Source organism: Alternaria novae-zelandiae (genome assembly GCF_023758075.1).
Source record: "Alternaria novae-zelandiae strain BMP 2774 chromosome Unknown scaffold_8, whole genome shotgun sequence".
NCBI lineage: Eukaryota > Fungi > Ascomycota > Dothideomycetes > Pleosporales > Pleosporaceae > Alternaria > Alternaria novae-zelandiae.
In genome coordinates, this window is record NW_026056968.1 from 350,361 (window position 1) to 374,669 (window position 24,309).

The 24,309-nt window shown below is 52.1% G+C and overlaps 9 protein-coding genes across 9 annotated transcripts; 5 read left to right on the forward strand and 4 right to left on the reverse strand.

Annotated features, from left to right (window-relative positions):
• Positions 1 to 2,308: 2,308 nt before the first annotated feature.
• On the forward strand, positions 2,309 to 4,594 carry J4E88_004605 (uncharacterized protein; the record flags this gene model as incomplete). Its single annotated transcript, XM_049398249.1, has 1 exon — positions 2,309 to 4,594. The coding sequence occupies one exon, from the start codon at positions 2,309 to 2,311 to the stop codon at positions 4,592 to 4,594; it is 2,286 nt and encodes a 761-aa protein (XP_049255810.1).
• Positions 4,595 to 6,880: 2,286 nt separating this feature from the next.
• On the forward strand, positions 6,881 to 7,826 carry J4E88_004606 (uncharacterized protein; the record flags this gene model as incomplete). Its single annotated transcript, XM_049398250.1, has 2 exons — positions 6,881 to 7,643; positions 7,699 to 7,826. 2 exons carry the CDS (start codon positions 6,881 to 6,883, stop codon positions 7,824 to 7,826), a joined length of 891 nt encoding a protein of 296 aa, XP_049255811.1.
• Positions 7,827 to 8,158: 332 nt separating this feature from the next.
• On the forward strand, positions 8,159 to 9,511 carry J4E88_004607 (uncharacterized protein; the record flags this gene model as incomplete). Its single annotated transcript, XM_049398251.1, has 1 exon — positions 8,159 to 9,511. One exon carries the CDS (start codon positions 8,159 to 8,161, stop codon positions 9,509 to 9,511), a length of 1,353 nt encoding a protein of 450 aa, XP_049255812.1.
• A 204-nt stretch (positions 9,512 to 9,715) lies between these two features.
• On the reverse strand, positions 9,716 to 11,284 carry J4E88_004608 (uncharacterized protein; the record flags this gene model as incomplete). Its single annotated transcript, XM_049398252.1, has 3 exons — positions 9,716 to 9,886; positions 9,940 to 11,125; positions 11,172 to 11,284. The coding sequence occupies 3 exons, from the start codon at positions 11,282 to 11,284 to the stop codon at positions 9,716 to 9,718; spliced, it is 1,470 nt and encodes a 489-aa protein (XP_049255813.1).
• A 799-nt stretch (positions 11,285 to 12,083) lies between these two features.
• On the reverse strand, positions 12,084 to 13,053 carry J4E88_004609 (uncharacterized protein; the record flags this gene model as incomplete). The annotated part of the gene is made up of 3 exons (XM_049398253.1): positions 12,084 to 12,627; positions 12,676 to 12,933; positions 12,986 to 13,053. The coding sequence occupies 3 exons, from the start codon at positions 13,051 to 13,053 to the stop codon at positions 12,084 to 12,086; spliced, it is 870 nt and encodes a 289-aa protein (XP_049255814.1).
• Positions 13,054 to 13,324: 271 nt separating this feature from the next.
• Positions 13,325 to 14,725, forward strand: J4E88_004610 (uncharacterized protein; the record flags this gene model as incomplete). The annotated part of the gene is made up of 1 exon (XM_049398254.1): positions 13,325 to 14,725. The coding sequence occupies one exon, from the start codon at positions 13,325 to 13,327 to the stop codon at positions 14,723 to 14,725; it is 1,401 nt and encodes a 466-aa protein (XP_049255815.1).
• A 558-nt stretch (positions 14,726 to 15,283) lies between these two features.
• On the forward strand, positions 15,284 to 17,362 carry J4E88_004611 (uncharacterized protein; the record flags this gene model as incomplete). Its single annotated transcript, XM_049398255.1, has 3 exons — positions 15,284 to 15,287; positions 15,333 to 17,203; positions 17,252 to 17,362. 3 exons carry the CDS (start codon positions 15,284 to 15,286, stop codon positions 17,360 to 17,362), a joined length of 1,986 nt encoding a protein of 661 aa, XP_049255816.1.
• A 305-nt stretch (positions 17,363 to 17,667) lies between these two features.
• Positions 17,668 to 19,379, reverse strand: J4E88_004612 (uncharacterized protein; the record flags this gene model as incomplete). The annotated part of the gene is made up of 3 exons (XM_049398256.1): positions 17,668 to 18,652; positions 18,708 to 19,088; positions 19,144 to 19,379. The coding sequence occupies 3 exons, from the start codon at positions 19,377 to 19,379 to the stop codon at positions 17,668 to 17,670; spliced, it is 1,602 nt and encodes a 533-aa protein (XP_049255817.1).
• Positions 19,380 to 21,573: 2,194 nt separating this feature from the next.
• J4E88_004613 (uncharacterized protein) lies at positions 21,574 to 23,988 on the reverse strand (the record flags this gene model as incomplete). Its single annotated transcript, XM_049398257.1, has 1 exon — positions 21,574 to 23,988. One exon carries the CDS (start codon positions 23,986 to 23,988, stop codon positions 21,574 to 21,576), a length of 2,415 nt encoding a protein of 804 aa, XP_049255818.1.
• Positions 23,989 to 24,309: the final 321 nt, after the last annotated feature.

The following is a 24,309-nucleotide window of genomic DNA, read 5'->3' on the forward strand; positions in this document are numbered from 1 at the left end:
CTGAGTAGATGCTCGAATATATCTGCATCCGCGTCGACGTAGTACGAGCCGTCAGCCTGGAGGTCCGCGCCGTCTTCCCAGCGATTGAGTAGACCCTCAAAATAAGGCGAGACCGAGAGGACTGGTTTGGACGTACGAAATTTGCGACCGGATACGTCGAGCGTGATCTGATTGTTTGCCATGATAGGAAGAGATGGAAATATACGAGCCGGAGAGGAGGCTGTATTGGAGAGGGGCGATGTCAGCTTTTGCGCTGCGAGATGTGTGCAAGACCCTGGCTTCACGGTGCGACATCGCGTAATACCCTGTTCTTGAAAGAAACAGGCGATCCGAGCAAAGTCACATGATGTCTTTGGCATACTAGCTGGAAACCCGCAGTGAAATCACATGAAGTGCCTCTGGAGAGATGCCATACTACATGCTAAATAGGAGCAATATCGCAGAGCGATCTCGTCAGATTCCATCGTCGCAGGACATGAGAGCCCCTACTACGCAACTATATACTTAAAGCACCTTACATCCAATTGCCCAGAATGATTCAGGGTAACTGCATCATCGTTACTTGGTCCATATTCATTAAAACCGGCTCATCTCGTGATCTCTTCCTGCGCTCACCCACAGCCACTCATCATCTTTCGAGATGTCCTTATCGTGAATATATGCGTGGGGCCCACAGATGTGCATGGAAGACGCGGGGATGTTACTATCAATAGAATCATGTGGCCGAGGGTGTTGGCAATGGCAATTTGCGTCCATGCAATGCGATGGCTGCGTTGACACTGCTTGCGCTGGTAGCGTGTACTGGGTTTCCAAATACCTCGCATCGTGATTCGGTACGTAGTATTGTGGCTGAACGTGAAGCCATGACGTTGGCTCCGCAGGTAGCGAGTAGTTCGCCTCGTAGCCCAAACCCCAATCGTGGAGTCTCTCGCAGTCGCAACAGTCGTAACCCATCTCATCGGGAGTCACTCGAGGAAGACCAAGGCCCGGATGCCCATATAGGAATTGATCGAAAGATTGAACCATGCGGGGCTCTGGAGAAATTGCGAGGGGCCCCTCGTACGGGTTGTGGCGGTGGGCGGTCAAGGACGGATGGTTTACCACGTGGGCTGGGAAGGTCTGCTGCGATGAAGATGGTGCCATGCTGGACTGGAGTTGGATTGTCTCCACAGGTCGCCTTCCGTCGACATGAAAGGATTCCTCCGAGATGGGGATGCGCATGTCTGATGCAGATTGTGCTTTGATGCGCGTAGTATCGAGTTTTTTGTGGTTGACGTTTCCCCCATCAAAACCTGGTCTTGAAGCTTCTGATGTGCTAACCTGGGCTGCAAAGTCGACTAGGAAATCGAGAGCGTTCATGCTGCCGGATGATCAAAAAGAGCTTCGAGAAGATAGAGGACTAGAGAAGAGTTCAGGTGTAGTCCTTGCCAGCGCGCCCTGATATCGTGACTGTTAACATTGATATTTGAGGGGAAAGGTCACACTGATGGTACTCGCACCAAACGGGTGTAGCAGTGCATCGTTTTGTTGCACCCGTGAGGAAACAACCTATCGGAAGCAAACCCATGGTCTGAACAGTTGTGATGATGCGATGTGATGGATCAGAAGCAGTCTGATGCATAAGGAGATGTGTGAGCCATGTTCATTATTGAGTTCATCCCCTCGGTTCTTGTCGAAGCTCCCGTCACAAGAACAGTCTCGTGCAACCAATAGTCAGATGTATGGCACGGCTACACGGCTGCCTTCGTGTAGAACTCACTCTGGGGGACCAGAAATGTTCCAGTGCAGATCAGACCCCTGAGTTCCTAGGAAATCAGTTGATCACATCGCCTGTAGTAAAATATGCATGGGTACTTGTGGTGGTACGACCCATCTTGCGTATGTCTCTAGAGCCCCGTTTGAGAGACGAGATGGATCCACCGGACAGCAGCGATGCGCTGGTGCTGCCAGACAGCTGAGGGCTGCTTCGCCAGATGATTCAAACTTACTGTTTAATCGTTCTGCGCACAGGGAATGGTGGTCAAGATTGGCGTGCAGTCAGTAGATGCAATGACGTGGTGTTGCTGTTGAAGAGTCGGATCACCCCTCCCTGCACAGGTTGGCGCCCGGCGCATGAGCTTGCCGCTAGCGCGGGCACTTGTTGACAATCCGAGCCCACTCATTCCCTCCGCATCGAGCGCAATGCGCGCAGCGCGACGCGTTCAATGTGTCGCTTCGAGCTCTTGAGCTTGATCATTGTTTTTTTCGAGCGACTGGCGGCACGGAAGAAACGGTTCCGCGCACCCAGCGACCTGTCAGCGCCGCGACCATGCTCCACGAAATCCTCCTCTCGCTCTCCGGACACCCATCGGCGCTGTTCGATGCCCCGGACCACGTGACAGCAACTGCGCGTCGCCTACTGTCACCGCCCGAAGCAGAGCTGCTATCTTCAATCGGTCATCTGTCGCGTCTGCATCGAAGCACACGCGATCATGTCGCTAGAATCGCCACGTCACATCCCTCAGTCATCTGCAGGGCGGTCGCTACTTCGATTACCTCTTACCATCTCGAACGGTTCCAATGCAAGGTACTGGAAGTCGAAAGCCGTGTCTTGAAACAAGATGCTTCCATCGTGGGTGCATACAATATCGTACCACTGGCTGGGATAGTGAGCGAGTTCTCGGAATGGACCAGGGTGATGGAATGGCTACGGGATATCAGCAACTACATGTTGCCCTCGGACGTTCCTGCTAAGTTCGAAATGATGATTGGAAAGGCTGCCTCTGGAGCTGCCGTCATTGACAAGCTGCGAAGCGAGGCACAGACAGGCTATCCGGACATCGAAGAGACTGCCCGGGGTCTGAGCAAAGTCGCAGAGACATCGTGGCTACGACAGCTATCAACCTGGCTGCTGTACGGTCGCCTTCCATCGTTCGGTCGTTCCGACTTCTTTATTCAGCAAGGTGACGAGGATGCAGATGAGCAAGTCTTCGTCCTCCAGAACAAGCTGTTACCAAAGTTTGTCACAAGGCAAACGGCTCTCTCCATCCTGTTCGTCGGACGATCGCTAAATCAGATCCGCGCCTTGCCGTCAGCCGTGAAGGCGTTAGACACATCCAATTCGGTCTCGGAACTTGATCTGCTTCCCAAGCACGTACAACAACTCTCTCGAGTGAGTGCACCGGTTTCAACTGCCATGCTCTCGGAGGCAATTGCCAACATCCGCCTCTCGCTGTCTCGGAATCTTCTACAACACTTGTTACCTCGTGAGAAGATTGTTGAGACATTGACGGTTCTACATCAATTCTTCTTGCTAGGAAGAGGAGAGTTCGCCCTGACACTGATTGCAGAAGCAGATGATAAGATATTGTCTCGACATAAAGGGTCGCAGCCCACCAAGTCTGGCCAATCTGTCAAGGCAGTTGTGATCAAGGAAGCGGAGATTAGCCAGGTCCTCGCGCGGTCCTTCTCCGTTCTGTCCACCTTATCTAGCGAGGACGAACACACAGATGATATTCTGGACGTTGCAACTCAGCTTCTACATCTCAGCGTCAACGGCTCGTCTAATAACCGCCCTGGGACCCCGGGCCGCGCTAAGGACGCGGACTCGATGCTTCCACAACTTGCCATCATGTCTTTCGACGACCTACTGCTGTCTGTACCAACGTCTTTAACGATGGACATCCGTTCACCACTTGACCTCTTCATAACAAAAGCAGACCTGGACGTTTACTCATCGATCAATGCTTCCCTTCTCGCAGTCCGGAGAGCACATCTGCATTTAGCAGAACTATGGCGATACAGTTCAATACGGAGAGACCATCCTTGTCCGCCTGGATATCAATACAGCAACTCCGCGCATGGTAAAGCAATGCTGAAGCGGCGACGACAACGCACTACGAAACGGGCGCAGGACATGCGGAAGATATGGGCGACATGCGCAGCCGCTATCTTCTTCTTTGCGGAGAGCGAAGCTTACTTTCATGGTGCGGTCGTACAACAATCCTTCGGTCATTTCATAGCATGGGTTACCGGTCCTCAAGTTCCTTCAACCGCGGAATCGTTGCCAGCAGCTTCCGACAACTTGAGTGCCACTGGCTTCCGCAGGTCGACGGCAGAAGGAAGCATACGGCAACAGCATGATCCAGAAGCATTGGCCTCAGCACATCGCCGCTTTCTGTCTTCGGTCGCGTACTCGCTTCTGCTTACCGATCAAGCCTTCACAAAAGCGCTGCGTACCTTGTGCACCCACGTAGACGAGTTAGTGGCATACATCAAGCGTCTTACAAAGATCCAGCAGAACCTGGATCTGGAAGAAGATGAAGGTGTGGAGGACTATGCGCAAAACTACAAGAAAGAAGAGCGCGAGGTCAGCCTGGAGATGGACCGGGCAAGGAGGAGGCTTGACAGCGACCTCAAGACACTCGTAGAGCGGCTTCGTGAGATTGATAGCGACAGGATTGGAGCTTCTGCACCTGGTACATCAATCGGGGCGACGATGGAGGAAGGTGCCTATGAGCCATTGAGAGTAGGAGGTATCGACCGTCTGTTGATGAAGCTGGACTGGAGCGGCGAGGACGAAGAAGAGGATACCGAGGACTTGATCGATCTTTAAAGTACATGGCTTTGTCCTCGTCAAACGTTTTCAGGGACTACTACCTTCGCGATCCTTGTTTGCTCTTGGCACTGTCTCATGACCAATGTGGTAACGGCGGAAAGCGCGTTGATTGCGCGGTCGCGATGCCTCCGCATGGGACGGACTTTCTTCTAATGTCGACATGGGTGAGTATCGTCCAGGCATCATTTAGGTCGCCTCCCAACATTCTATCATCACATTCGTCACACCACATCATACCGCTTCAACAGCTTATCAACATTGCTCTCTTGCATCAATACTGTGTATGTACCGGTGTTCACGCCCACAATTCGATGCTAACAACGCTAGGTCCGCTCAAAACAATTCCCTCCAATCCGCCTTCGTGTTCAACTTGACTCGATACGATCACTCCGCCGTAAGAGATCCCGCCATGTCTTCAGATCGCAATTCCGCCCGTTCTTTCCTTGGATTTGTGCGGGGTACCGGGAAACGTCTCCCCGTCGAACGCGACGACCGTCCAGCATGTCTTCCAGCCACGTCAAACGAGGCATTGCCTAGGAGACGCCATTATATCTACCCGCGAGAAGATTCTGGAGTATACATGCCTACAGGACCGGCCGAGATAACAGGCAAAAGCTCTTCGTCGACTCCTCATCCACCGGCACAATTGAATCCCTTCGAGGACGCCCGATACGAATACAGTGCTACCGTCTCTGAGACGCAGCCATCACCTGCACCATTGGGAGGCCCACGGTGTATCACCTCTGATCCATCTGCAGTCACGACCATAGCGGAGTCGAAGGGTCGCAGGGGCTACAGGAGACGCCTACGAGATCGAATCTGGGCTATGTTCAGAAGAGAGAGGATCGTTTGCGTATACCGGCCGTCCAGCGATAGAGCGCCTCTCCTAGGAAGGGAAGGAACACACCTCCGACGTGGCACTGTGCGAGGACAATGACTTATGGACCCGCAGGACGAGAGCGACGATTATTGTCTTGGTCATGAGGCTGCGCTGATTTGAGGGTGGTTTTGTGTTTCATGAGTTGGCCGTAATGCTTGTATTCTTTCGCACGTGCCCAGTAATTGAACCATCTTTCCAGCAGCTATGGAAAACACAATGAGGTCGGATTTCTTTGACAAGTGAATGTATGATAGCTATTGGTGTATTTGTTACACAGTTTCACTCAAAAAGTGCGAATACTCTGACTGTGTTGCACTTGCTACATATAGAGTCATTGTCATATCACCCGCATTAACGAAGCGATTTATCAAGATCAAAATTCACAGGAAACAAAGATTTGAGAGGGTGGCAAGGGGTGTCACAGCTAAGCAGCAAAAAGATGTTCGTGGTTTGCCCCACATGAGAATCGAACGCGAGAGCAAAAAAAGATATTGCTGAGGTCGTGCCCGGGTTCTGTTAAGATGTTAGAATATGACATTGAACAGCGGAATGCGATCAGACATACCGAACCGGGGTTACCAGAAAGTTTGATAGAAGTCAAAATCTGGAGTGATAACCACTACCTGTATTGGCGGTTAGACAGACTTCTTGAGAAGAGGGTTGGAGGAGACGTACACTACACAACCGTGTTTCTGGTGTTTGATGACAGATTTGTCAAAAGTAGAATAAATAATCTTGAGCGCACACTGCATCAGCAGCCCATCAGAGTTATACGGACTAATGCCCAAAGTTCATCATTCTAGTGTGTGGCGAGCGGGGTCGCAGAAGTGTGGAGCGGGGCTTAGCCAGAACGCGGAGCTTGTGGACAAGCTGACCATCCACATGCTCTCGGTAAGCATCGTCTGCGCCCAATGCTACAACGTCTGAATTCCTTCGATCCCCCATCGCGTGCTCTTGCATCGAGTCGGTGTAATGTCGCTAGTCGACGTATGAATTATGTGCAGCGAACCCTTAAGACGTCTCCAATCCATTGAGACGCGTCTTTGCCACGCCACAAACACGCGTCTCTACCGAAGCGACGCCACAAACATCTGCTTGAATGGTGTGCGCCAACCCTGGGCTTACGTAGCGATAAAGATGAAGAGAGACGGTGCAGGCGGTGGACGACGAGCGAAACAAGGTCCAGCCTCAGAAGGATGCAAGGGTCACACAAAGGGTAAGAACGGATGGGTATCGCATCCCAAATTGAACGCCAAGACATACGTCAGATGATGGTAATTCGCAGGAGGCAAGGTACTTGCGACATGTTACCTTGAGAAGCAAACAAGAGCCGCATGTCTTCTGCTTCTTTTGCTTGCGCGATCCTAGATCGTTAACGTCCCTGCCTACAAGTCGACTACACCATGACTGTCCAGCTCAATATCTTCTCCGCCAAGGCAACTTTCAACTTCACAAGCAACAAACCGGCAACTAGCGGCCCCGAACTTCCAGAAGTCATTAGTGCGGAAGATGGTGATGACAAGTCTCGGGACCAGTCGCTGTCGGCTTCTACTAAGACTTTCGTAGATGAACACGAAGATGTCATCGCGTTCAAGACGATCAACTGGCTAGCTGGAGTTGGGGATATATGCAACGGCACCTCCAGAGGAACCGGCGAGGCTAATGCTACACCCCAATCCTACGATGACAAGCAAAGCATAGGAACGAGAAGGAACACGAAAGTGATCACGCATCGTAACGTTCGGAGCATACCCAACACTCGACGAAGTGCGCTACGCCGGCATTGCGACTTCTGGGACGCCGATCAGGACGGAGTGATCTACCCATGGGACATATTCATTGGCTTCCGTAAACTCGGCTTCAACATCGCGTTATGTCTATGGGCAGCGGTTACCATGGCTGTGTGCTCATCTTACAGCACCCAGAGTTCTTTCCTGCCGCACCCGCTCTTTGCCATCTACCTTGACAATGTCAACCGCAACAGACATGGAAGCACCACTGGTGCGTACGACTTAGATGCCGAGCTGGATACGCGACGCTTCGATGCGATATTCGAGAAATATGCGGGGGGCAAGGACTACCTGACCGGGCGAGATCTATACGACGTTTGGGCAGGCCAATGTTGCGCGAATGATTTCTTCGGATGGTTTGCGGGTGCCTTAGAATGTGAGTTGCGGCTCATCACCTCACGGACTGAGCATACGATACTGACATTTAACAGGGATAGCCATGTACATTTTGCTATGGCCACAGGACGGAAGGATGCGCAAGGCCGATATTCGAGGAGTATATGATGGTACCATTTTCTGGAGAATTGCTGAAACCCGCTCCCAGCGTTCACGGCCATGAGATTGCGGAAGCCCATGATTGGTTCCACTGGGACCATACACGACCCAGAAAATTTAATTTACCAACATCACTTTGGTACGACCACATTAGAGTTTTAATGTGACAAACTTAAGCAGCTAAACGAAACACACATTAACTCCCACTGTAATTCAGCGTCTGCCTGAATGTGTCCTCTCCATTAAATTGTTGTTGCAAGAATCAAACTTACGCTACGTCCCTTGACCTCTAAACTGGTAGTCTCGAAATTGCCACTTCAGCCCATAGATATACACCTTCTAGGGCCTGGATCGCCGCTACACAAGTTCCTGCCTCGATAGATTACCGCCGCCACAATGCGCCACCCCGAGCCCTGCCCATCCTCGGATCCCATCACCCCGATCAGTCTTGTCAAGACCCAAAAGCTTGCGCGAGACCGATATCGAGCCTTGAGCTGGAGTCTTTTCCAAGTACCTTCTTCTGACAGTTTTATACGCTTGGATACCCGCGATGATACGCCCGCACACGCCTTGCCGGACGAGAACGATGGATTCACTGTCGTGCGCCAGTATCTATACGATGTGCTCACCCACACAGGATGGGGTATAGGTTATGAGTGCCCTGCAGCGATAAGAGCAACGGTGGAAGGCTGGTATGGGCACGGAGGGTATTTCAAGGCGCAATTGGCAGAGAGAAATGGATTGTTGGATCTTTGTCCCATGAAAGGAAAAGATGGTGAAGGTGACGAAGTATACTTCGAGGACCAACTGAGAGACAAGATCAGGCAATGTGTCAGATACGAGAGCAACATGCTATTGTATCGTGAGGATGAGCTGGACGACGCGATGTCTGAAGCAGATACATGTGTGGGCGATAACACTCCTGATATCAGGGTCCAGGAACGGTATTACCAGGATTACGATGGAGACGAAAGCATATACTCGGTAGTCGGATCGTCGATCGATCTCAACGAGGATGCAATGACCATTGCTCCCCATGAAGACCAGGACGACGACCTCGACCCTTCAGCACCTCATGTACACCGCAGCGACAGCGCAAGGTTTTCGGGAATAGCCGGATCAAAGACACGGACCAGTAAAGAACTCGTGTCATCCGACCTTGAGCCCAGAGTAAACGCGCCTTCCGAGATCACGCCTGAACTCATATTCCAGGTTCCTACGCCAAAAGAGAGGCAACCCAAGAAGAGGAAAGAACGGTCGCATGAAAGTTCAAGAGCAATGTATGAGCTGGTTGCAGAACGCAAGTCATCCATCAGCCGTGCAGTGTGCAGTCACGCGGACGCAACAACACCAGACTCGGAGTCTCAATACCCACCGAAAATAGAGCTACCTACCGCATACAAGCACGCACGATGTGGCGCCGTCGTACCCACCGAGAAGCCCATGCCTATCGCAGGGCAGAGAAACCACAGAAAAAGTACAAAAGCAACCAAACGCCGGTCGCAGATGACCCACGACACAGCTTGCTCCGTTAGCTCGGTCAGGAGCACGCGCTACGAGACACTGCCACAAAGTCAACCACCCGCAATAAAGGGGCAGCATCTCCTTGTCGAAGCTACGGCGGTGGCGAAGAGAGCGGTCGCTCTAAATCTCTGTGTTGTTGAGGCAAAGTACTTGAACCATCACGAGCGGAATAAACAGAGTCTCATGTCTAGGATGTTTGCGAAAGTGGGCGGAAAGAGAGGGTGAACGTGTGGTTTCAGAGGGAGAGGCAGAATACAGCGTAACACAATACCATCTCGTTTGTCACAACTATGAGTTTAAAGCCGACCGGAACAGGAGTATCTAGGAACCTAATGAGTGGCACGATTGATGTTCATTCAGTTCATTTCATGATCTTTTTGTGGCCTTGACTGTGACCCTTGCTATATACACGTCTTTCGATCTAGACGATTAGACCTCATGTCCGCAAGTAGCAAGGTGCATTTCTCCTTCCGCAGGCAGCGTCCATCTCGGCTCAACACCGATGATACCACGCTCAGTGATCATGCTAGCGTTTACTGGGCTCTTGGGGATGATCTGCTCACCCCTGGTAGCAAGGATGGAAAGTACGTGTGCAGCAGCCTATGTTTGTTAGCATGTGTTCTCACTGTGTAATCTGGTTTCTTGGTGCTTACCTTGGCGTTTATGAATAGTGTCTCCGGGTTGGGGTTGTCAATGGTGTCGCAAGCTTGGTGGTAGCAAGGATCTTGCTCGACACCAGTTCCAGTGTGGAGGCCTCCAACAGGCTTCCCAATGTTCATGAAAGATTGGTAGTCACTTCCACCGGTGAAGCGTGCGGCTGTCACGTTTACACCCTCCTTCTGGAAATGCTCGACGAAGAGCTTCTCAATGGCTGCCGATCCCGGCGCACCCGTGAGGTTGAAAGTGCTGCCATCGCCATCGAAGACACCAAAGTAGCCGCGGGAAACCATGTCGAAGTTGAGGTAAGTGAGGATGTTGTTGGCTTCTGTGGCGTTCAAGTTCTGCGTGTAGTACTTGGATCCAAGAAGGCCGTTCTCCTCCGCGCCCCACCATGCGAATCGGACCTTGTTTTTGACGTTGAATCTCCTGAGCGCCTTAGCAATCTCGAGGATGAGTGTGCTGCCTGAGCCGTCGTCGTTGATACCAGCGCCGGCTTGTACACTGTCAAGATGCGCACCGAGCATAATGACGTTAGTTGGGTCACCGTCTTTGGTCTCGGTGAAGACGTTCTGTGTCATGCGTGTTTCCACGGTTTGGGTTTGCTGGAAGTACGCTTCGACAGATTCGCCGGCCTGGAGGCGTGCGACGAGGGGTTCAGCGTCGGCGAGGTTGATGTAGCCGGTTGACACGTATTCGGGGTTAGGGTTGGACAACGTGCCACCGGTAACATTCGCGGTGTCGCTTGCGTAGATGATTACTGCAGAGGCACCAGCGGCAGCGGCAGGCTTCATGCGCCCAGCGAGGGTAGTACCATCAGGGCAGGCCCCTCTTTGCACCAAAACGATCTTGCCCTCAACATCAAGGTTGTCATAGGCTTCGTTTGTGCAACCTTCAGGTCCAGAAGCACCCAGAACAAGCGGAAGCGTCAATCCTTCCGGGGTGGTCGATGGCGAGTAGGACAATCCAATGACACGGTAAGAGCTGTTGCTCACACTGAATTCAATTGACTCAATCTTGTTGAAAAGAGCCGGGAAATCCTGAGTCCATGTCTTGAAGTGTGTGTTCTGGGTTTTGGCGAGCATGTAGTCAACAGATGCAGCGTAGCCCGGAAGACCGAAAGCACGGTTGCCGCCATTTGCTTTTGCGATAGAGTCAAAAGCTTTGAGGTTACCCATCAACCTAGAAAAGTCAGTGTGTCGTCAAATCAACGAATAGACGTCCGTACTTCTCAGTCTTGATCTCAGCCTGGATTGGTCCAGATGAGACCATAGGCCGGGGTCGCACAGCAGCGAATGCTTGCGCAGCGCCCGCGAGGACGATAGCACTGGAAACCTTCATGTTGTCACTTTAATCGGCTAGCTTCTCCAGGATCCAGATGTGACGAGCGTGCGAGTAACGTCGCCCATGTTTAGGTGGCGGCGCCGAACTCATATACGCATGTTTCCCGCCACTGGACGTTCCGGTCTCCTGGGTAAATGCAGCTTGTTTGAGCGCGGAACACCGTGCCTGGCCCACTCTTATCATCGTCTTGCAGGTGCTGTGTCCGGAAAAGAAGGTCACAAGAGAGTAGATCGGTCTTTGCCAAGTTGCCAAGGGGCAGACATTGATACCTGCCCAAAGGGCGATAGACTGGCTTGGCGGGAAGGTTACCATCGTCACGAATCCTGTCTCTTCTATCGCAAGGTGACCAGAGAAGTCGATATATCCGAACGGTGTCTGGTTGACCGATTGAAAGCGATGCAAGCTTCACCGATGAGTACGTTCCGTGTCATGGCTCCTGGGTATTGGTGGTATCGGCGTGTCCGAGCGGCGAACTGAATATGAATCCGGGACTGTGATCCATAATAACAGAAAACTGCGACTGGAATGCTTTTGGTGAGTTCATGCGGCTGAGTTGGATCCCACAGTTGCGAAGAATGTTGTGTCTTTTCTTGACTTGAGTGAGGCAACGCCAGCATATATAGCTCGCGAAGGGTGCGAGTACCTCGATGTCAGGGTCCGTCTCTGGGCGCTTCCAAGCCCGTGAAGAGAGTAAATGTAAGGAAGCGTACTCGGTAAGAAGTCTGTATCGAAGAGAAATGCGAAAGTATTAGAATTATTACGCGATTGGATATCAGTGGTATCAAGGATCAAGATGTCATCTTTCACCATGCAGCAATGGCGCTCGCTCACTATCACCAGCAACGCCGCTCCCATCGGCATCAGCAAGCTGCTGGTCTCTCTGCTTCTTTCTATCTCTCAGAACGAAAGACAACCCCATAGCGAGTAGGAAACCTTGAAGGATGCCCGTAAAGATGAACAAGCCCCAAGCACTCCAGCCTCCAGGTCCTAGCCTCGCATATAGACTTGCGGCAAAGACGAAGCTCCCCGGTGTCTGAATGCACATCATAGGGATGGATAGACTCCCGGTTTCCTGTAGTCTCCAAGTCATGAGGATCTGTGGTATGTATTGTATAGCGGCAAGGACGGTAGCAAGCAAGCCGAGGAAGTTTGCCCATGCGCGAACGTGTGAAGGGAGCGCGTATACGAAAACGACGGAGCCGATGAATGCGACGACGAAGAAGGCGAGTGAAACACCTAGGACGAGGACGGCCTCTTTCCATGTGGGCATGTCGGTATCTTGTTCTTCTTCTATAGCTGGTGAAGTGGCTCGAGGGAAGAAGATGAGGAAGAGCAGCATGCTGTTAGTTGTTAGTGTCTAGTACGCTGGACGGTTGAGAGTCCCGTACATGAAGAAGAAACAACTCCACTGCACCCCGATCTGTACTATCCCGAGCATAGCTGCGGCGCATGGAAAGCTTCCAATCTCCTTACAACATCCCATGTCCCTCGTGCTTTCCGGTAGGGTCAGAATGTTCGCGATGCTAGCGGTTCCCGACACAGTCCCTAGGAGGACAAACATGGGGCTCAGACCACGCGATGACCGACGCGATATGATCTTATAGTGCTGTGGAAGGTAGGATACGAGTATTCCGAGGACTATGAAGCTACGCGACGGTGATTAGCTGTGCTGACATGCGACGAACAGGGCAGGCTTACACGGAGACGCCAAAGTTGACCAGGTCGGGATACGCGAGTTCGGTACATCTTGGGTCGTCTGAATACATCGTGGCGGAGTAGATTGTTGTATACGAGGGCGTCTTGCTGCTACATTTGCTATGACTGAAGCGCAGTGGTGTCAGTTGCCGCCTGGGGAGCATGTGACGTAGGAAGGAGCTCACGCGTCGAGCGGACGCGGAGGTGACGGCTAGCCCCGAGCGCTCCTGCCTCGGCTGCGCGTACCTGCCGCATCAACTATCGCGAAGCCGACGGTGCCACAACACTCATCAACCCCAACCCCATGATCATCCGATCTCCCAGTCCCTCTCACAGGCCGACATGGAGTTCCTCCCCGCCCTCCAGCATGGCATAGACGACCTCAAGCCCTCGCTCTTCGAACTCCTCTCGGAGCAACAGCTCGCATCGCTCCTGCCCCCGTCGCTGCGCTACCTCCTCGCCATCACAACACCCCGATATCCACGCTACCTGCTCCCCATACTCAATTCCTTCGATGAAGTCTACGCGCTGCTGATGCTGCTCGTGGAGCGCCACTTCCTTCGCACATACGGCGGATCATTCACCGAGAACTTCTACGGGCTGAAGCGCGCCCGGGTGTTGAAAGTGCGAGGAGGTGAGATACCGCGCGCACAATTGGGCGCATCGGACAGCGTACGAGAGGCTGTAAAGCTGGGCAGTGGCGATATATGGAAGAATCTCGCCGTCCTGGTCGGCCTCCCATGGCTGAAGAGGAAGTTCGACGAGGGCTACGATGTCCACGCTGCGCATGCCAACCTTTTGGGGCCCGGGTACAACCGTGACAGAGAAGGATTAAGAGCAGGGGCCAGCGTGAAAGAGAGGCTGATGCACTACTACAAGTGGTTTCTACGCAACATATACCCGAGTGTCAATGCCGCCTACTACTTCTCCTTGCTGGCCTTCAACATGGCCTACCTCTTTGATGGGACCAAGTATCATTCGCCATTCATGTGGGTCATCGGCTCGCGTATACGAAGACTGGGAGAGGCGGATCACAGGGCGATTGAGATTGCGACGGCGCCGAGGAAGGTTGGCCCGGCGCGGCCTGGAGAAGGCGGATCTATCTTCTCGCCACGAAACATTGCGAGGAGCATAGAGCCGCGCTTGTTGAGTTCGCTGAAGATTCTTCTTCCAACCAGTATCTTCGCGCTCAAGTTCCTAGAATGGTGGCATGCTTCAGACTTCGCCCGACAGCTATCGAGGAAAGCCGCAGAGAACATCGACCTGCCACCGCCAATATTACCTTCGTTACCGCCATCCGCGAAGCAGCAACCTTCGAAACAGGGAGAGTCTTCCGAGAAGGCACGTCCGACATCGTCTTTGTCGGACCAACCTCAACGCATCGACCCTCCAATATCCTCAACCACTCTCCTCCCAATCCTCACTGTACCCTTACCACCATCATCAACGTTATGTCCCATCTGCGTAACACCCATCGTAACACCCACAGCCTCACCTACGGGATATGTCTATTGCTATACTTGCATACACAGATGGGTTGGGGGTGATCACGACCGCCAGGTCGCCTTCATGGAGGGTGCTGCAGGGTTTCGAACGGGTGATGATGGAGAAGCGGAAGATGAGGGCTGGGGTAGGGAAGAGGGAAGCAGAGAGGGAAGATGGGAAAGTGGTAAAGGAAGAGATGCTATTACCGGAAGGAGGATACTTGGTGGCACTGAAGGTTTGCGAAGAGTCGTTGTTTAGAGTTATTTTTGCGGCACATCATACCCCTTAGCAATCATTCCACAAGACTAGTAATGACTTGTGACTACTTCTAATTTACTCCGGACCTTTGTCGTCGTCGTGTTCGAAAAAAAAGCCACTTTACATATCGTGCCTTTCGTTTGACGCTTAACATTGAGAATATTCGGTGACGTGATCGGGGTCCGGCGTAGTACGAGCCGATGAGGCATTCCACCTTTGATTGACTGTGCGCACGCGCGCTAGGTCACGAAAATCAGCCTCAGCCGACGATATCCTGCAAACATCAGCCGGCCTTCAACCTGCCGCAACCGCCGAATTGTCATAATCGTGCAGGTTAGAGTCACGACGTGCGCCCTTTACTGCCGCTTGTCATGTATCTAAGCCAGGGCGGAAGCTAACACTATTTTCGCTTGCAGCTGCCGCATTAGACCATGCCTACGAATTCTGTCAGCCAATACAATGGTCATATGCGAGGCCCATATCAGTCATTCCCCACTCTTTGACTTTCTGGTAGTCCTGCCCTCTATATCTCTGCGTTCTTCTTTCACCAACATATTTATGAGTGGGTGGCGCATCTGATCTTAAATTCGCGCTTCAAACCCGTCAGCAATGGCCCCACCAACGATACCAGCAGAACATTCCGTCAATGATTTCGCAAACGATGTCGCGTCTCAGATGGAGGGTTTCACTCAGTCACAAGGTATAGCAGAAGAGGCTATTGCACGAGATCGCGAAGAAGACGAGTCTGCATCAGAGGATGGCGATGATTCTTCCTCGGGTTCGGATACAATCCGGCAGCAATATTCCATGATAAACTCTTACCGCCGGCCTTCCTGGGTCAACCCAGGATCACGATCCACCGCCATAATATCTTCCAGCGTACCCGAAAGGAGTCATCTACCAACGTCATGGAAGAAACACAGTCATCTGTCGAAAAAAGAGAGGGAGACCATGCGAGACGAAGAGCGGAGTCTGCTCCGCGACAATCATCTGATTCCGCCCAAGCACCCAAGGGCTGGAAGCGAGGGACCCTTTGATCGAGTGCGATCTAGAATGTCAATTTCGGGACTGCGAAAAATCAAGAGCACGCCAGACGAGGAAAGCGCGGTCGAATCACCCTCCGAGCGAACAGCGCTATTGGGGGCATCTGAAGGTGATCCAAACCAACCATACGGGGGTTTGGACTCACCCAAGACAATCAACAAAAAATGGAACGAGGCGGTTGCAGCAGGGAAAATCAACACGAGCTGGCAGCGAGAGGCTAAAGTCTTGACCAAGACTTCCGCACCGCTCATCTTGACATTCCTACTACAGTATAGCTTGCCGGTAGCGAGTATCTTTACCGTCGGACACATTGGCAAAACCGAACTAGGAGCTGTGAGTCTGGCGAGTATGACGGCATCGATTACGGGCTATGCAGTATACCAGGGTCTAGCAACTTCGCTCGATACCTTATGTGCACAAGCATACGGCTCGGGACGTCCCCATCTCGTTGGGCTGCAACTGCAACGCATGTTGTACTTTCTCCTTTTGATCACCATTCCGATATCGCTCATATGGGCTTTCGGAACACAGATCCTCTCGCTCATCGTTCCAGAAAAGGAAACGGCACGCTTAGCCGGACTGTACTTGAAGGTTCTCATTTTCGGAGCGCCCGGTTATGCGGCCTTTGAAAGCGGAAAACGTTATGTACAGGCGCAGGGCATCTTCAGCGCGACGATGTACATTCTCCTCATTTGCGCGCCACTAAACGCCTTCCTCAACTGGTTCATGGTGTGGCATCTTGGCTGGGGATTCATTGGCGCACCCATTGCTGTTTCCATAACAGAGAACATCCTTCCTCTGCTATTGTTTCTCTACGTCAGGTTCATCGACGGATACCAATGCTGGGGTGGGTTCGATCGACGAGCGCTCAGGAACTGGATGCCGATGGTGAAGCTTGCGCTTCCCGGCTTGATCATGGTGCTTGCCGAGTTTCTGGCTTTTGAGATCTTGACGTTGAGCTCATCGTGGCTTGGCCCAACTGAACTTGCGGCGCAGTCTGTGCTGGGCTCGATTACCGGCATCACCTTCCAAATACCATTTCCCATGAGCGTGGCAGCGTCCACGCGCATCGCTAACCTCATTGGCGCTACTCTGGCAGTTCCAGCGAAGACAGCAGCTAAGGTGGCCGTCTTTGCCTCGGTCCTTGTCGGCATCTTCAACCTACTACTCCTTTCGCTTCTTCGTGAGGCCATTCCCCGTCTCTTCACACCTGACGAAGAAGTCATAGACATGGTAGCAAAGCTCTTACCGCTATGCGCGACTTTCCAGGTCTTTGATGCGTTAGCCGCCAACTGTAACGGTATCTTGCGTGGCTTGGGCAGACAGGAGATCGGTGGCTATGTTGGCTTGTTCGCCTACTATATCGTTGGTATCCCGATCAGCTTCGGCACCGGATTTGGGTCACCACATTGGGGTCTGTATGGGCTTTGGAGTGTAAGTCTCGCTGCTGACACCTAACTAACATCTGTTAACATGTCACAGGGACCTGCGATTGCTCTTGGCATAGTCGCTGCCATCGAAGGTGTATTCATATGGCGAACAAGCTGGGATAAAGCAGTTGAAGATGCAAAGGTGCGGAATGCTGCAAATTAAGAATGGCTATATACGATGAAAAGTGTATCGCTGCATAACCCTAGTGTTCAATGATGAACGAAAACGAGAAATTGCATTGATGTCATGTGTCTTCATGGCGTGTCTAGTGCTGGGTTACAGGCTTCTAAGTAATACATGGGGTGAAATGAATGATGGTATGCTTGGAGATTTCTATTGCCGAATACGAGTGAGTGACTGGATTTTGTCTCCTTGCAATAGTGGTGTAAACTTCGGTAATGACTGCTGTCTACCTTCCGCCTCCTATGGTATGCCTGAAACGTCCCGTTTCTTTATTGTCTCCGCGCTCAGTCAAGAAGCTTCTGAGCCCAGGGTGCACTCTCATACCAAGCGCGAATCTTCTTGCCGAAGACATAGAGTGGAAATGCTGCTCCCGTAACAATAGCAGCGGCCGACGCCAATGTTCCGAATACGGCCATGGGTCCAGCAGTATCAAGCCAGCCAATCATCGGAGTGATGCCAACGGTGACAGCACCGGCGGAGATCATATTGATGGAGGAGAAAGCTTGAGCAGAATGCTCGGGGTGACAGTCGATGACGTAGGCGATGGCAATCTGCACACCAGCGACACTACCCACGTTGGTGACTGTCATCCAGACGAGAATCCAGACTAGGGGCAGACTGTTCTGGAAAGAAGCACCCAGACCAATCAAGCCGACCATAGTGATTGGCGTCGAAAGCAAAAGGAGTACGAGGCGGAACTCGGGCTCGACCATGCCTTTAGTGGTACCGTTGTGGCGCGCCATCAGACCAACCGAAGCGTCAGACATCCAGCCGAAGAATGGTCCAGACAGTAGACCGACCACAAACAGAGGCAAGTTGGTCAGACCGATCTGACTGGGTGTCAAATCGTATGGAGGAGATGACAACAGGATTGACATGAAGGTGGACATGCCAGCCAGGAACAGGAATACTGTGGTGTTGAGAAAGCAGCTGTAGAAAACGATGGGTGAGCTGATGAGTCCAAGGGGCTTGATGATGCCTTTGAAGAACGACTTATCCGAGAGTCGGCCGCGAGACAGAGCTAGCTTCTCGTTGTATGTCTGCCTTGCAGGCCGAACGGAGGCCTTTAGATCTTCCTCGTCCCATTCTGCACTTAACTTATCGGCGGGCACGTGGATTGTTGTTACATCGTCCGTCTTACGGTTGAAGTAGGCTGACTCGAAGATGGTAAGGTAGAAGACGGGGATCAGAGCCGAATAGATGAGGGCCGTGATGAGGAAGTTGGCGGAAACGCCGAACTGATCGGTGACAAAACCGGCGATAATTTGACTAAAGGAGTTTTTGTTAGCAGCTAGAGAGGTAACGGCTTACTGTTATCACTCACCCAACTTGAGCTCCAGAGTTCAGCATCAGATTCCACACCGCGATAGATCGACCTCGTTGGTGAACGAAGAAAATGTCGCTGATCGTTGCGGTAAGGAGGGTGAACAAAGGTGCAGAGAAGAGACCACCTGCTGTTCGAGCGACGGCTAGCATGGGGAATGTTGAAGAAAGGTAAGCCGCAAAGTTGGCTAGAGCAAGCAGTACAACACTCCAGATGTAGAATGGTCTTCGCCCCCAAACGTCCGTTCCCGCAACCGCGACGAAAGCTGCGGCTGAAGTCCAGAATGTCGGTGCTGTAAGAAGCCATGTCGACACATCGCCCTCATTGCTCTGAATCTTCTCAGTGAGAGGCTCCAAGCCTGGGGTAAGCATAGTTGTGGTTCTATGATAGATGAGCGTAAGGATTGGCCAGTCCAATCCGCATGAGAGAGACTTACGCGTTCGTGACTGCAGAACCGAAAGCGAGAATGAGCAGATGAATGCATTTCCACTTCAAACTCCAGTTCAGAGGGTCGTTTGGGTCATCGGACGGTTGCGGGGAGAGTACTATGCCTCCATTCCTTTTGGAGGTCTCAAGTTCGGGTACCTTGTCGTCGCTCGTATCCTTGACCCCTAATCTAGAGGTGCCCCGAGGAAATGCTGACCGCTTGCTTTCCAATACACCCCAACCCATGATGACCGGCTTTGATGTTCAAATGGAGTTAATGCGGAAGGGACGGCCCGCGTCTTTTGAGGATCAAATGCGAAAGGTAGCAAAAAGAAGAGAGAATGCCGTCCAGCGGTTTGCCAGCAACAGCAGGCAACGAAGCGAAAAAAAGATGCAAGGAGAGAGAGGTGAAAGAGAAGTCGAGAACCAGTCTACAGAACAAAATGCAAATCGCTAACCACCATGATATATATCCATAACCATATCGTAAACTGCCCAGCCGGACGTTTTTCACGATCAGCAAACACGTTACGCATCCGACAGGTCGGGTTAGGCATAACTCGGCCGTTCGTGACGCTGCGACATGTCGCAGAGGAGTCTCACAAACATTTGGAGAACAACACGCGTGAGCCCTACTTAAGTCGTCCCCAAACCGGCATTGATCTGGGTCTTTGGACGTGCGCCTGGCGTGGTGCCTGACGCGTTATGGGGTTTAAGGCGTTTCGAGTCGCTGGGGAAGATCACGAAAGGACGTTGGGATTGAGAAGTCCGAATGTCCGTGAGTGCCAAGCGCTGAAAGTCCGAAAGTGCGGGGAGACGCGCCGCCACATCGACGCCACGATTCGCTCAACGCTCAAGCTTGGCTGTCTCGTTCTATCATGCTAACTGTTGAGCATTACAAAGCGCGACAGCTCTTTGTCCCCTGTGCAGAGATCTGATACTACATGCAGATGCTACAGGCGGCTACTATCCCGAGGTCTGGAGGACGCTGCCATCAGGTATCCGCGTCTCCGGAGAAAGGTGGACTTGGGGACGCTGACAACACGGACTAGAGTACGTAAAGACTACCTCGTGAAAACTAATGCCGAGATAAGGCTGAGGATGCGGGGTCTCGCCACAATTCATCTTTAGAACAGAAGACACCAGCCCCGGCTCCTTCAAGATACCTTGTATCATATCATTCGGCAATTTGAAACAGGCCAAATGTCTTGCCCCGCTCGCCTGTATCCCTTGCGCAAACCTCGTAATCATCGCGTTCCCATCCCTCGGTGGAAACTCAGCCTACCCGCCAATGTCGAACAAGTATTTACATCTTACGTTGGCATCGAGCAGCATGAGGAAAGCGCTGTAGCTGCCCAGGCAAAAGAAGAGGGCGTCTGTGCTATCCAGCAATGGCTCAGGCAAAGCGATGCGCCAGAAGCAGTAGAAGCATTCACCACGCTAGACAATTACAATCGCATCGAAGGGATCGTGTGGGTGTGTTATTGGAGCGATGAAGCAAGACGCAATCGTGCCATGAAATCATTGAACCTCAGAAATATCCATCGAGATATATCCACCGCTGGTCAGCCACTCATCGGGCTATGGCACGAAGGCTTCAAGACATCATTATCACGTCTCGAAACAAACTATTCTGGTCTTGACTATCTTCCCGGACTAGCGAGGCTACCTGGAGCCAGCACCGAAGAACACAATCTAAGCACGTACTGGGGAGCAGCTCGAGATCGCATTCCAGATTCCGCATACGATCTTTTCCCCCGAGCCGCTGACATGCCGCGTCCAAACCCAATACCAAATAGCATAGGCCAACGCTTGATTGGTACCAATCACGAGAATATGGTCCATATTCGCTCTGGCCAGTATTGGGCGAACTGCGGTAAAGAAGAAGCAGATTCGTACGAACAGAAGCTCGAACCGACATTGAAGCAAGGTCTCAAATATCTACATGAGAATTCAACGGAAACTGGAGCTCTTAGTATCCAATATCTTCGCAATGAAGATATATCTTCCCCTTGCGGTAATAAGGAAGAGCGAAAGGAATCGTGTGGCGCGGGTTTCTTCGCCAACCTCGAAGATCTAGAGCATTGGGCCAAAAGCCACCCGTCGCATCTGAAGATCTATGGTGGTGCACTTGCACATTACAAAGCGTTTGGAGATGAGAGGAGATTCCGGACATGGCACGAGGTATGTGTCATCAATAAGGGCGACGCTATGTTTGAGTATGTGAATTGCTCGCCTGAAACGGGTGTTATTTCATCCGTACCTCTTCAGGGCGGCACAATGTAAAGCTTGATGTGTATTCTCAATAGATAGTAGTCCGACAGTACAATTTTCCTCACACAGGGACCACCCGGTTCGACAACTCCGAAAAGAGTATTCGATAATGAGAACGCCATAGCAATGCAAAACGCGGTATACACGCACCATGGTATCGTACACATTATTTCTTGGGTCCAGACCTAGCCAGCTTCCGCATGAAGGCATTTTGGACACCCTTGGTCCCCTTGAGCTCCTTATTCCTGCTCTTGTTGACCTCCATGTAAGCCATGGTCTGGCCACCGGACAACTCGGATAGTGTACCTGCTGCTCGCCTCACGCCATTCTTCTTCTTATTGCCCTTGTTGGAGGCGTACTTAGTGCCAAAGGCATCACCCTCAATCCTCTCTTCCTTTGCGTCTTCTTCGCGGGCGAGGAGGACATCCATCAGTAGCTCTCGACGCTCTTGCGGTGTGGCAAACGCCAGTTGTGAGAAGTTTTCTAGTCCTTCAAGACGAGTGATGACCTTGAAGGCATATCCTTGATCGACAAGGAAGGCCTGTCGCTTCGACGAGTAGTACATCTCATCTGTGTCTTTTGACACGAGGGAATAGAAGAAGGCGTTGAAGCCTTCATCGTTCCTACGTTTCGCTCTCAGAATTCTGCCCAAGCGCTGTGCTTCTTGACGACGGGAACCGTAATGGGAAGAAATTTGAATGAGACACGTCGCCTCGGGTAGATCGAGACTGGTGTCACCAATCTTAGACAGGAAAATAGTGTTGACAAGCTCGTTGTGTTGAAAGTTCTCCAAAATACGGAGACGTTCTTGTTGAGGTGTCGCGCCATAGATGTAAGCCTTGCCCAGTTTTCGTGAGTATTTCTCTAGTGCGTAAACATTATCAGAGAAAACAATGATCTTGTCGCCTCGTGACTCATGGTAATTGATCAAGAATTGGCAGGCTTGGAACTTCTTGGGGTTCATGATGGAAAGCAGTGCACGTTTTTGCAGGGACGATGGTTTGAGCCATTCGGTGTAGAACTCGGGTGTCATCTGGCACCAGACTTCAGCGCACTGAACTTTGGCGATGTGACCTTGCTCCGATAGCTCTTGCCAGTTAGCTTCGTACAATTTGGGTCCAATCAAAAAGTTGAGGTCATCGATCTTGTCATCTTCTCGCAGCAGTGTGGCAGTAAGACCGAGTTTCGCGTGTGATGCGATCTCATAGGTGACCTTCTTGAAGATGTTGGCGGGTACAACGTGCACCTCGTCGGCAATCAGCAGACCCCATTCTCTCTCACGAATGAACTGCATGACCTTTTCAGCATCATGCGAACGCTTCCTAGCGTTACTGATCATAGAATAGGTGCTGATAATGATACCGGCCTGGCGGGGAAATCTGGTCTTGTTATCGGCAGTGAAGACAGCAACGTCCTCTGGGTTGATGTTGGACCATTTGATGAATTCGGCTCGCCATTGCACAACAGACATGGCGCTCGTGCACAGGACGATGACGGATTTCTTGACACCACAGGCAGCTGTGATGCCAACCAAAGTCTTACCTGCGCCACAAGGCAACACGATGATGCCCGAGCGCGCTCGAGAGTTGGAGAACATCTTACTCAGAGCCTTCTCCTGGTAGTATCTGATTTGCGCGTGGGGTTTGAGATCGATTTCGAGGTTCGGGTTGGTATCGTCGTTGTTGAAGTCGTATTCCTCCGTGAGCGGCAGACCAATGCTCCGACAGCGCTTGACGACCTTTTCGCGCTCTTCGCTTCTTATTTGAAACGAGTGGACTTGGGCCACTTCGTCATCGTCGTCGTCTTCTCGAAGCGTGGCGATCATGTCGCTTGGCGGCGGCTGCTGTACAGCTTCTGGCTGTTGCTGCTGTGCCATGTTGTTCGCACCAGCAGCGAGCTTGGTACCCGGAATAGCCATCTGACCAATCTTCGGGGCGGCCTCCTTGATGAGACCATCTGTTGAATCCGCCCGACACTCGGCGACTACAGGATCGCGTAGAAGCTTCTGTAATATGGTAGGATCCTCGCTCTCAATGTACGACAACGTCTTCTTCAGCACGATCTTGGCCTTGCCGAAGGCGGAGGTGGACTTTTCGACGAATTGCATGATGGCGGCGGACAGAGCTGTCTTGGAGTAGCGGTCGAGTTTGTCTATGATCTCCTGCTTGGAATGCCCAACACTGACGGCGGCGAAGAGGCTGTGGGTGGTAAGCTGGTACTCATGCATCTTGGAGACACGCGACTGCGGCTCGGCGATGTTGATCAAAAAGTCCTGGGCCTCATCGAAGAGAAGATGGAAGGACTCGAGGATGATTCCACCCGCGTCGTTGACCCAGAGCGGGCGATTGTGATGGTCAGGCTTCAGCTCCGCACTCCACTGGTCTGACTTCCTGAAGAGATCGGCCGCTGCGTCTCTGACCCTACCAGCGCGCGCTCGCTTTGTCATGGCCTTGACGTCGAACTCCTCTTTGAGCTGGTCGAACGTCTCCTGATCACTCATGGGGCCCTCATCGTTGTCGTCCCAGCCATCCTCGGCCTCTGCGTCTGCTGCCGTCTGCGCGAGCTTGCGCTTGGGTGGCATCGTGGCGGCCGCCTGCTGCTGAAATACGGAGCCTCGTTATATATCTCTGTAGTATACGGGTGCGAGAATAGGCGAGCGGTGGGAGCGACAAGATAGACGGGTAGTATGGATGTGGAGCGGTCGCGGGTGAAGTGTCGGTGGCGGAGGCAGCAGGCACAGGTAGAAGAAGGCGCCGCGGTGATTATGTAATGACGTATGGCACCTGCATTCGCGTCTGGACCCAAATGCAACTTCTGGACGGTCACTGAGCGTGGAGCAGGCGATGACTGTGCCGGTCTGAGCAGACGACGAAGATACAGTCGACTGGGTGGTGAGTCTGGA